Source organism: Ziziphus jujuba, chromosome 2 (assembly GCF_031755915.1).
Source record: "Ziziphus jujuba cultivar Dongzao chromosome 2, ASM3175591v1".
Taxonomy (NCBI): domain Eukaryota; kingdom Viridiplantae; phylum Streptophyta; class Magnoliopsida; order Rosales; family Rhamnaceae; genus Ziziphus; species Ziziphus jujuba.
Window position 1 is genome coordinate 13655779 of NC_083380.1, and position 13099 is coordinate 13668877.

Sequence of the window (13099 nt, forward strand, 5' to 3'; positions counted from 1 at the left end):
ATACACTGTTTTCCTCTCTCTGATCACTGTTCAGGCAGCAAAATGCTTTTTCAATTATTGTATTCTCTTTCTCATTATTTTCTACTACATGGTAACAAAATATGAACAGCAAAATTCAAACATTGATTACAACATTTTGAAATGATTTTTTTTACAAACAAATCACAACCTTTAGAGTGGCTGCCACCTGCTAAGAATTAATATAAAAAAAAGAAAAAAAAATGAAGAAAAAGAATCACAATCCCAAATTTGAGTATATGTTAGGTCATGATCTTCAATAAATCTTTCTCATATTTCTTTGAAACAATCTACAACTTGGATTCCATATTTTTTTGGCTGTGGAATGAACCAATATTCTGTCAGATCTGTCAAATTGCTGTGTATTTAGTTGGTTGGCTCTTCTGCAACACGCGGTGGCTGAACTCTCTCACGTCCACCGCCTATTGAAGCAGTAGGTCTGGGCACTTGAGGACTATTTATAGGCTTCTGCAATGGTTTAAGAGCAGCCATGATCTCCGAAAATGTGGGTCTCAATTTTGGATTTCTACAAACGTTTATCATATCAAATGTAAGTTTTCTTTAACCACCTAAATAAACATACAAATGCATTTGCAAGTACAAATGGACAGAATGGATTTCATATTAAACATGAACATGCAAATTATCATGACTGCAACTCTTTAACGAAATAAAGCATGTACTCAATTTGATTCATGGCAATACACGTGATATTGCTTTGCAGAAGAAAGTAAATGAAAAAAAATAAATAAATAAATTCAAATAAGATGATAAATTCAAGGCGTGGAAGATGTGAAGGAAAAGATATTTGGTATAAAATATGTGTCCGTAGCAGTTAAATTAAAAATATATAACAAACTTACTATGATTTTTGGCATACATTATGTAATGCATCACTAACAGCAAACAAAAATTTTACAGCAAAAATGATGCAAAGAGACTTTGAAAATTTTAAACACAGATGTTTGAGCAAAATTTTAGGCATGTTCAGTGAAGTTGATGTAACTGTGAAAGAGAAGGAAAAATGGATGGATAACTAATGAAAATTCAGAACTAAAAGTAACCATCAGGAAAACCATTACATGGGATGTCCAAATGGATTTCCAAATGAATATCACATGCTGCTGCCAATTTCATTATCGGAATAGGATACTTGATAACGGAAGACCTATTTTAACACAATACATGCAGGCTCAAAAATATAAAATTAATATTTTTCAACCATAAATCAGTTTAAAACTAGGCAAGCATGGTCAAATTTGTATAGAACTGTGGATGATAGAAAACAACACACAGAATACTCACGTCTCCCAACATTTCCTAATGATATCTGCAACTTTTGGATCCATATCATCTGGAATGTCAAGCCGGCGATGTTGAAATCCAACCGCACCTACAACTTGCATTGGGTTCATTCCCCCCCAAGGTTGTTGCATTGTTGAGAGTTCCCATAATATGACCCCAAAGCTATAAACATCACACCTACATATTAAAGCATATTTATGTAAATGTCTTAAGTAATTTATGAAGGGACCGGAACAAAATAGAAAAAAACATAATAAAGTGGAAAAGAAAAAGGCATACTTCTCATCCGAAGGCTCATTCCTTAGCACTTCTGGAGCCATCCATTCAGCCTGAAGGAAAGTAGGAAACTCGTTAAAACAATTTTGCTTTGGAGATACATACTTGGTTCAGTGCATGTATGAACAACCATCATCAAAGAGATATTTGGCAGAATGCATAAATGAAAAGCTCTAAACTAGACAAAAATTAGCATATAACATGCATGCTATTTACATATGTTATCATACCATTTACCAGTCAGTAGAATAAGTAAGCTCTTATTCAGTTTTAAACCAAATGAATGCCAATTTCTTTATATATAATTTCTCATACTTTTATAAAAGAGAGAGTATCCATGTAAATTTCCCATTCACAAGTCACTTTGTGCTATAAACAGTCAATCCAGGTCATAAATTCAGCACAAAACAGAAAAGATAAATGATTTATTCATTCGATTCAGAAGCCATTTGCAAATTCAAATATCCATCTTTCATTCTTTTTCTAAATCTGTTCATGAACCAATTATGAGCAACAAACAAATAGATATCATTTGATTTAAGACAGGTAAATCCCCACATTTCAGTTCAAACTTCCTATCCCTTGTTTCTTGTAACACCAGTTCTAGCTTTTCTTTCACATGGGTAAGCAATTATGCAAATCCCTGAGACAAGGAATATGAACTTCAGCTACAACGAAGAGAAGGGCTGTACATACAGCATTAATTTCAACCAAGTTTTCCCTGTTAAAAGGAAAGCACCTTTATATTTTCAGGTGTCTTACAGGAGACCACTTCATCAAAGGGGAAACCTATCCACAAAAAGATCTCTCAAATGCCTGGGTATAGGGAACATAGGACAAAAGTAAACCATGTAAGGAACAATCAGATCAAGAAAACATAAAAGTTGGTGCTTGTTATTACTGGATATGGCATATGGTTGAACAACAGAATCATGAATGAACTTCCATCCAGCTTTCCAACATCAACATAAATTCTATTAGTCCCACACATACAAGTATGATGAGTAATGGAAAACTAGTATAAAAGATAGTGTAATTGACTAAAATATAACTATACAATGAAATTAACAACTCAACAGAAGGATAGACAAGACACCAAGTTATTGAGCTTGGCTTACCGTCCCTGCTGTGGACCTTGAAGAGAGAAATGTACTGTGCTTCATTCGAGATAGTCCAAAATCACAAACCTAATGACAGCCAGAAAGGTAAATAAATCCAGAGTGAGCAGAAAATATACTAAATGCATTAAAAATATCAATGAGGAGTTAAAAATATGCAGACCTTTACTACCCAATTTCTATCAACAAGAAGATTTGGGGACTTCAAATCACGGTGTACAATTACTGGTGTGCAATTGTGCAAATAATTCATTCCCCGAGCCTGTACATTTGTTAATGAATAAATAAGTTATCTCAAAAGAAATAATAAGCATTAAAAGAAAGTGATAACTGAGATTGGAATATAAAGAAAGAATGACAGAAGCATACAGCATCAAGAGCCATTCTCAAACGCCTTCTCTCATCTAATTGATTGTTGGGCCGATGAAGTAACCTATATAAACTACCTCTGCAAAACACAATTTGTGCGTCAATATTCCATTCGACATAATTAATCACCAAAGACTATGAAACTAGTAAATCAAACAGAAGTACAAAGACACTGTCAGCTACTTTGTATCTGGGACTTTGTGGATACAGATTTCAATATTACTCAAAACTGGTAGAAAATTTAGTTCCTTATAAGGATGACATGGCATAATAGGATACTAATATTGCCTATTTTAAGAAAAATGATGAAATAGGAAGCATATAGAAAAGATTTAATTAAAAATTATGAGACAATTTAAATCAGTTATTGGTTCTAGTACTTCAAAACAAGTTTAAGCATCCCTATAAAATAGAGCCCTTCACCAATTCATTGGCTAATGGCGTGAAGCCATACTAAATTCATCTTTATGTTAGGGTCTTCATTCTCTTATTAAATCTAGTATTTGCACCCATTGCAAGAAAGATTCACCGATCAAGAGACAAAAAAATAATACAATGAAAGAATATAAGTCAACTGAACTCCTAATCATGTATTACAAGAATTAAGAACTCTTTTGTTGTCAAACAATAATGCTTAAAATTGCAACAGGATAGTATCAAGACAAATACTGTGAACAAACCTGGGAAGAAATTCTGTAACAATTGAAAGATTAGGAGCACGAGTTACAGCTCCCATAAACAGAACGACATTGGGATGCCTCACTCTTTTCATAATCCAAACCTTGCATATAAAATCAGAAAAACAAAAACAAAAAAAGAAAAATTAACATACAAGTAACAATGATAGAATCAACTATCAGATGTTAATAAACAACAGAAGTGGTTAATGCATGTAAATGAATAGGTGAAACAAGTTTTGGACACAGGCAAAACCAGAACTACACCCTTCAATTATACCCATTGAAAATTCTCACAGATATCCAGTTTTATTGTGTAAATTGTAGAATGAAGAATGGATTTCTTATCATGAAGAATCAGTTAATCAAATTCTCAGGCAAAAAATTAACTATAGGTGAGGAACATCGTGGATAGAGCATTAGACTACAAAATAGAAATGAATAAAGAAGTGGAGGCTATCATGTATTGTATGAACCATAATCAGCTCCCATGCATGCAGAAGACACCCAATAACTTCGCTCATTTAAGTGTTTATTCCAACTAACTGGAGTCATTTAACCGGCCAATCTTTTTCCATCGGTCTTTGTTTGAGGCCATTTTCAATATTGGTAAATCAAGTAAATTGCTTATTATTTTAGTCAAACTGAGAAGTTGTTCAATTACATTAAGCGTTACAAAACATTATTCAACAATCTGTGCTATCTGTCACATAGCTACTTAATTATTTATCTACTTTAAATTAACAAATGGTGCTGTTATCGCTTTAAAATTTTAAGAGAATTTTATAGTGCCTGCAACTTGGTAGATATTAGCATCCATCCATAGGCATTGTTAGAGATTATGAAAGTCATAGGTATTTAGCAGCTTGTACCTCACTTCTGAATTCTTCAAGTGATTCGCCCGAAATGTCTTGGTCCAGAAACCTCTTTACAGCAACTTCCTGCAAAAACAAATGCTTAAAATAAGCTCAAACATATTTGAAAAAGGCAGTAAATGGTTATCAGAAAACCATTTGAAAGTGGAGAGATAAAAGAACCTATAATATTTTTTTCTTAAAGAACACAATAGAATTCTAAACTTAGCGGAATATTAACACCACAACTGTACTTATAGGCCAAAGAAAGGGCATAGACTGAGTCAGGTAATGCCAAACTTTTACTTTCGTTTATAATAGGGATCTCTTACAATTTCAGCTCCAGGTATAAAATCAACATGATGAGCAAACTTCCTAAAACCAAAACAAATTGTCATCTCCACTTGTACAACCAACATGGTGAGCACTCTCTAAAACCAAGCCTTTGGTAATGGTCTCTTGCCTAACATAGAAACAATAGTGATCACTTTCTATAAGTTTCTTGAACAACATATTCGAAATTACCATAGTGGATTTCTTTGGTCATTGTTGTTTAAAAATCTAAATGAAATATGAAAACTGCCCAAGTAGAAATCAAAATGGATGGATAAGACCTATAATGAGTAAACAACACAAGCAAAACCAAAAAAGTCATCTTTCAATTTAGCATGAAAGAACTTACTGTCCCATGCCAGTCTCCACGATAGACCTCCCCATAAGATCCTGCAGCATAGTGGATGCATAAGGGAATGAAATTAAAATTTATTAGAGATTTACTTATGGCATGAAGCACATTAATATGATAGCATAATGCATGGGCCAGTACCAAGTCCGATACGCTCACCCAAGGTGATATCCTCCCAAGGAATCTCACAATCTGCAACATCATCAATTGCAACATCAGATTTTGTGCTACCTGTTGATCTGTCAGATATTCTTTCAGCTTCCAAAACTGATCCAAGAGCATCATGATCGCGGTCACCACTACCGTGTGGCTCACAACTAGCACCATCTGTATCTCCATCACTTCGTGCACCCTGCTCGTGCTGCTTACTGACGGCTGCAGTTGTTGCAACAACAGCTGCAGCAGTAGCAGTGGCAGCAGCTGCTACTGGAAGTTCAAGATTGGAGTCACCGCTTGACTTTGCTGCAGCAACAACCATCGAAGATGCAACAACAGCTGCTGCTGCTGCTGCAGCAGCAGCAACAGGAACATTGTTCCCATATCTCGCTGGAGCTACTTCGGAATGGGATAAGCCTGCTATTTCACGGTTATCAAGTGGAAAGTTGACCCCTAAACCTTCCACCGGCTTTAGATGTTCTTGCTGACCAAGAGCACCAACTTTAGAATGCACCTTGTGTTGAGGGAAAGGAGGTAGAAATCGAGCTGGACCAATATCACCTTGACGTTTTATTTCTGGGGTTCCAACCCCTTCTGTATATTCATCTTTATCATCTCTTTGGGACTTTTCCTCAACTGTTGATGCATCTACGTGCTCTGAATAAACTTCAGTAAACAAGTTCGGTGGAGCAACAACACCACTTTCAAGTAACACATCATGGAGTTTCTGAGCTAATTGTGGATTCTCTTTGGCGGCATCTATCATGTATTGTGAAACATCCTTCACTTTCTTTTTCCGAACTGCAGGGGAGCTCATACCTTCAGTCCAAGAAGGAGATCTTGCATGCACATAAGGATAATTGGGCCTCCCTGGAAATTCTCGCAGGGGAACCTTCTCTACAGGAGATGGTTTTCTAAAATCATCTGAGCATATCTTGGATTCCTCTGCAGCTTCAGATGGTCTGGCCGCATTTTCATGAGCAGTTAATTCATCCCTGTCATCAGATTCCCTTCCTGCTGAGACAGGATTTCTTAATCTGGATCTCTTTTCGAATGTCCCAAAATCTGAATGTTCTTCAAAGGAACTCCCAATCCCACTGCTGGAAGAGGCTGCATGAGAGGAATCAATGTCTCTAGACAGTGGACTAGCAGAAAAGAAAGATTCATCATAGTCAATATGTGATCCAGCTGCATCAGATGGAATAAGTGTGCCAGGTGCTGCCATTAGATCAATAATGTACTCCCTGAAATTTGCACTAAAACATCTTAAAAAGCGGGTTAAGTTTCTGCAACTTCAATGTTCTGAAATCATTTTCAGCATATTTGACAGTGAAACATAACATCTGCTGACTGAAGAACCTATTATAGTTTCCTAGTTGGTAACATAAATAGAGGAACTTAAATTTTTCGAAAAAAAATATATAAGATAGCACTTAGAAGCATGATATAAATTAAAGTGTTCAAGAAAAAGAATATGCATGATAAATTAGAAGATAAAGAACTCCAAGTCAATGCAGTCTAGCTGGCTAGACTAAAGACAAAAGTACCTTCCATCATCAATCTTCACAAAGTTCATTGCTACATCGCTGGAACCTGTATATTGCTGTCCTTTTACCAGCCGGCATGGGATGCTCACACTATCAGCCAAAACCTTTGAAATCACGTATATTAACAGGTTATTGATAATAACTGAAAACCATGATTGTCAAACAATAAGGAACCAGCACATACATGAAATAAAAGAACAGTACAGACGTGATAGGGTTTGTCAACAAGTACCTTGAACAACAATGCACGATGTCGAGCCAATCCAATTGTTAGAGAACCAAGCGGCAAAACCATGCTACCAAGGGTTCCTTTCAAATTGTAAGATAGATTTCGCCATGCTCTCAACATGTTGTCAGGATCCCCAACTGGCCCACCCATATAATCAGCAACTAAAACAGCAAGTTTTCGCACCAAATTGCTATTTACAAAAACCAGAGAATCAGACCTTGACCTTACAGCCATCTCCAGAGCCATCTGTTCTAATTTCAATAAATTCGAATCAGCAGCCTTATTGACTAAAACTGCTTCCCAGGTGACACCCTCTGATACAGATGTTCCTTGCAAATCAACAAGGGAAGGCATTCTTTCTGAGTTGGAGTCCATCAAGATTCCGTACAGGTCATAGAAGCCATCCAAGATCTTGTCATCATAGCTAAGAGCATTGTAATTCTGCGAAGCATGGACAAATCTACGATATGAGATAGGTTAGAAAGGAATAAACATATAACAAAATTGTGAAAACCAAGTTGAACATAGGATGAATCTCTCTCCAAAGATCTTTTTACATTTTGGAAAGCATAAAATAAATCAACAGAAAAACTAAGATCTTATTAATTGCTCCATTGTGCTATCTATTATTCAGACGTTGACCTGGTAAATAGATGATACATAATAACTAATGGAAACAATTCACGAATATTTGTAATACTAGTTTACAAGTTCAAGAAGGAATATGCAGGAACCATGACTTTTAGCCAGTTGAATTCCAATGACAATGGAACATCTATTCTTTTGACTTAATGATGGTGGGGAAAGGAGGGTGGAGAAAAACCTTTTGTAATGCATTGGAAAAAGTAAAACGTATAGAAAATAATAATGTTAAAAAAACATAAAAACAAATTAGATGAGGCCTGCAATATCCATTCAAATGGCCACTCAACACATTGACCTTTAATCTCCATAAGAAAATGCACTACCTTTCAGAACTCTACAATTATTTTCAAATGCTTAAGCATTAAGAAAGACCAAAAATACTGCCCTTCACCATAATAGTTTTTGCTTTCTCTCACAAACCAACCACACCTTTCAACAATGCACCACTGAAACCACCATCACCCAAGTGAATCCCACATCAAAGACACTAGAACACCCAATCACACGTTCTTCCCCATTTAAGTTTAAATATGTATTTTCTATCTCGTGAAGCTTCGGCATTGGATGGAATAGATGGTGCACAGCAGTTCTGATGGTGACTCTCAACCAATATTGTTTTTACTGTCACCATGCTAGTAATGCTAGTGGTCTGATGTTTCCATCTTTCATCACAGGAAATTTGAAAGGTAAAGAAGAAGGATCACAGGAGAAGTGGGGGTGACATTGACACCCAGCCACATCTTTTTCTAATCTTTATCAGCTCTTAACCATAACTCAAGCTTCATCAAAGAAGTACCATACATAAAATTCGGTTCAGTTAATCAAAAAAACCATCCAGTAGTGAAAAATAAATAAAAATAAAAATAAAAAATCAAATCTATCAAAGCACCGTATTTACATTTAAAGACAAGACACCAGAGCATGTTTTATTCATATTATATAAGATACTAAACAGACAAGTTGACCAGACCACATGCTATCCAAAATTAGTATTAGAAGTTATGGATCTTTAATTACTTGTGCCAACAAAAGCACCAAAGATTGCAGAGATGATAAGAATTAACCCCAAGAATAACAAGTCAACTTACCCAATATCTGTAGGCAACAACTTCAGCTGGAGTATTATCAGAAGCACAAGAACCTAAACTAATCTGCTTAACGGCTTCAATCTGAACTGCCTCAGGATCCTCCCTAGCACTCATTTCCAAAGCCAGTTGTATCTGATATTCCTCCTCTACATCAGGATCTCTTGAGGTACTAGACCCCGAATCGCGCCTCATTGCATCCGAAGCAACATCTAGACCAGTACTACTAGCTTCATCAGGTGTTCCAATTCTTTCTCCTCTTGTTACATTCGAAGACGATGACATAGTAGTGCTATGTCTATTAGCAACTGAATTCAACCAGCCAGAAAGCCCTGATAAGGGTTTATGCTCAGAATTATGATGGGACCTTGAGTTCAAAAGGCTATCAGGGGATGACCCATCAATGGATTTATGGCCTCTTGATGAAGTAGACCCTTCTGCATCTTCTGACTGATTAGACATGATATGGAGCTTCTTAAGAATGTTCTTCATATTACTTCCCTAAGCTATGGTATTGAATGCTAAAGAAATAAAAATCCGGCCATAAACATCTCCATTGTCTTGGACCAAGCATGAAATCCCAATAACTAAATCACCACAAAAATAAAAATTACAAAAGTCTAAACTAATTCAAGAAAGCTCATTATGCCCAACACCTCTTACACATAAGGGACCCCAAACCAACACATCACATCCAAAATTTCCAAACAAAGTATTTCCAAGCAGTACCCAGTAAAGCTTTCCTGATTTTAAAAAGTCCCAGATGCTTCAATAGATAGATACCACCTTCCTTTTTTACAGAGAACAATAAAGACCCACTCTTTCAGGAAAAATATATATATACATTAAAGAAAAAAAGAAACCCAAAACAAATAGAATCATAAACTCAACAGAAAGCTCCACCAATATCAAAACCTTTTTATTCTTATTTACCTTCAAGAAGCAGAATAATCAGAATATAGAATACCCAAATTGAAAATATTGGATCTTAGCTTTCGATGCACAAAACTAAGAAAGCATAGAAAACAGAGAAGACTACTGGAAGAAGTTTTAGGGGCAAAAATAAAGAAAAAGAGGGAGCAGGTGACACAGGCAGAGACAGCAAAGACCAGCAAGTGGGAGAGTAGGACCTGAAAGAATGACCCACTTGAGCTTGAGAGGCAGAAGGATTTCACGGTCCCAGAAAAAGGTAAAACTGGTGGGAAACACAAACCAACTGGCTCTTTCTCTCTCCCTTTTTTCTCTCACTTGGGTTTTGGTTTTTTGGAGTTCTAAAATCCCAAAGACACAAAGAGTTAGTGGCATGAGTTGGAAATTTTGTGGTAAAATGCACGGAAATGGAATATTGAATTGAAACAAGTTGGAGGAAGTGTTTTGTTCAGCTCAACTTTTGCTATTTCAAGCAAAATAGGATCTTGTCCTTTCTGATTAATGCGGCTTTTCTTACTAAACGACAAAGACCCTCTCAACTGGAACTCCTCCTATTTCTATATATTCACTTCCTCCAATTCCAACCTCTTTTTTAACCAATTCCTCAACTGTTTGCCGGCTTTTCTCTGCTTAATTTCTTTTCATATTATTATTCACGTTCATACAATATATTCTTTGAAATTCCACATCCGTTTTTTTTTAAATATATATATATATATATATTACAATTTGTTCTTTGACTAATAAAAAAAATAAAAATCACTTTTTTCCTAGACTGAATTTAACACACAATGTGAGCTTTAAAAATAAGAAATTTTTTATAATTTCTTTTTTATTTTGTTTCCATATTTTCTAATTATTTTATTGTTTGCTTCTTCCCCATAAAGAACAAAACTATATATAGCTTAAGTATCTTCTGCAATCAAAAAGTCAAGACTTGTAGATAGATACTCCAAAGTTTCTTTCTTTCTTTCTTCTTTTAAAATTCCCACTTGAAATTTTTAGTTGAACAATTCTGTTTGAAATTGCTATGCTGGATCATGACAAAAAGGTGGTAAAAGGAAATTCATATACTTTAAAAAATATTTATATATATAGCCAACTTTTTATTACCAAAAAGAAAAAACAACTTTTTTCCCTACGGAAAATAAGTTGAAATAAGAGTTTTAAGAATGAACCTGAACTAAAATTACACAACCCCATAAATATATTCAAGAAGATTAATTAATAACATTGAATTCAACTTATATAAAATATGGAAACAATTATTTAATTATTTTTTGTTCATTGGTTAAAATAAAATTTGCTTATTCACTGTCTCTCTAATTTGACATAGCATATTGCTATCCGTAAACATCAATCTCCATAAACAAATGAAGGACAATGACTTTTATTTTATTTTGTAGATGAAATGAAAATGACATTGCAAGCATGCTCCTTTTAAAAGGTTTTTTTTCTTGTGGTTCACTTAAAATGATTACTTTGCTCATATATAAATATATAAAATATATATATATGGAATTTTTGGAGGATGAAAATCCAAATTGTGTCAGTGTTATATTCATATTCTTTTTATCCAAATTAGGATGAGAATATTAGGAAGAAAAAAAAATTAGGATGGGAAAGAAAAGGCAAAAAAAAAAAGTTGTTGGATGAGGATAACGCCCATTAGAAATAGACATACTTTTTTTTTTTTCTTTCCCCTTTTTTTGTCCCATTATAGTGCCCTAATTAGCAGGGATGGATCTGCAGCTTCTCAGCCTCTTGAAGCTAAAGCAAATTTTTATAATCACAATAAATATGCTTATAGCCCTTCTCATGACAACCTTTATTGAAAGGGATAAGAGAAGACTTCTCTACCTAATAAAATCCCTTTTTTACTTTTTTTTTTAATTTAGAAAATTAATAAATAAGAAAAAGCGAACTTTGGTCTTTGGAACATTGTATTTGCAATGATTTATTGCATATGTATGTCAAATCAACGACAAACCCAGCACCTACAAAATGGTCAACATATATGGATGACTATGAGCTATTCGCATTTTTTGTGTTGTTTTGTAAGCTCTCCCATTGGGTGAATTTCAGTTTTTTTCTTTTTTTGTATAGGTTCCTCATATCTTTCTTTTCTTTTATTTTCTTTTTCTTCCAAATTAAACTTGTTTATATATTATATTGAAAATTTATTTTTTTTATAACAATTGAAAATGTAATTTTTTTTTTTTTGGGTAATGAATTGAAAATATTTTAGTTACAATTAAATTGCTGTGATGATTGACATATCACTTTTTTTTTTTTTTTTTAGGAAAAACACATATGGATTGATAAATAGTATTTAAAATTAAGGAAATATGGATACTCTTCTAACCTGAATTTTATCTAAAGTTTTAAGAATCCATTAACTCATACTAAATAGATAGCTAAAGACATGGAGAATTTGTTGAAATTAAATGTGAAAAAATAATACAACTTCTTGTACAAAATATTTTGCTACATGCCAAAATACATAAAATGAAAAGTTTGTATCCAAAAGTCATTTTGTCATTCTATGTGTCTTATTTTACAAGAACAAAAATTATTACAGAATACACACATACAAATATTTTAATGTTTTACCAATAAAATTGTTTTCATTGTGAATAGGAATCTCTTCACTTCAATAAATATATACAAATATATACAGTTATCCTTAATTATTATTCTTTTGTTTTTCTATTCTTTGGTAAAAGGTAATGCTCCTTTTCTTGCAAGTTATTATTAATATTATTATTATTTTTTGGTAGTGATCTTGAATGTTATTATATTTTGCTTAGTTTGTTGCAAGGTTGAAAGTAAAAAAGCAAAACCTTCTTTATATGATGAAAATGTGAAATAATTATGGTCAACACCAAGTAACAAAATTTTTCATATTGCACTTATGGGTCCCACTAGTAGCTATCCATCCACATCTTTGACTCACTATCCGGTTTCATATGCACCTAATGCCTCACAACACTAAGTTATGTATATTTTTGGAAAATGGCTCACTAAGAATACTATCTTTCCCTACAAAAGAAGCAAAATAAAATGTATATAAAATTTCTACACCCTGTTGGAACTTGGTAGAAATATACCTCCAACCATGTATGGTTTTCAAAGTGAATCTCTCTCTCTCTCTCTCTCTCTCTCTGTGTCTGTTGGTATATGCATTGGATCTTTTCCTGCCTAT

At 34.1% G+C, this 13099-nt stretch overlaps 1 protein-coding gene across 6 annotated transcripts; it reads right to left on the reverse strand.

The window, feature by feature from the left end:
- Positions 1-102: 102 nt before the first annotated feature.
- Positions 103-10317, reverse strand: LOC107434121 (probable serine/threonine-protein kinase SIS8). Of its 6 annotated transcripts, none has more exons than XM_048473394.2 (14): positions 10095-10308; positions 8968-9551; positions 7238-7675; positions 7006-7109; positions 5444-6702; positions 5300-5340; positions 4636-4704; positions 3767-3867; positions 3087-3165; positions 2881-2979; positions 2718-2786; positions 1603-1652; positions 1324-1500; positions 103-544 (listed from the first exon to the last, which is right to left on the reverse strand). In XM_048473394.2, exons 2-14 carry the CDS (start codon positions 9454-9456, stop codon positions 385-387), a joined length of 3135 nt encoding a protein of 1044 aa, XP_048329351.2. In that variant the 5' UTR covers positions 9457-9551; positions 10095-10308; the 3' UTR covers positions 103-384. The 6 variants fall into 6 exon arrangements, 4 of the variants coding, with proteins under 4 accessions (XP_048329351.2, XP_048329350.2, XP_048329352.2 ...); XM_048473393.2 differs by having other exon boundaries at positions 9898-10308; XM_048473395.2 differs by having other exon boundaries at positions 5462-6702; positions 8968-10310.
- Between the last annotated feature and the right edge of the window lie 2782 nt (positions 10318-13099).

Bases quoted from the DNA above. Each gene is read 5' to 3' on its own strand.
- LOC107434121 (XM_048473394.2), bottom strand. From the start codon at position 9,456: ATGAAGAACATTCTTAAGAAGCTCCATATCATGTCTAATCAGTCAGAA. The intron at 7,110-7,237 runs GTACTTGTTGAC...GTGATTTCAAAG, and splicing joins ATCGTGCATTGTTGTTCAAG to GTTTTGGCTGATAGTGTGAG. The intron at 6,703-7,005 runs GTACTTTTGTCT...TGCAAATTTCAG, and splicing joins GTGAAGATTGATGATGGAAG to GGAGTACATTATTGATCTAA.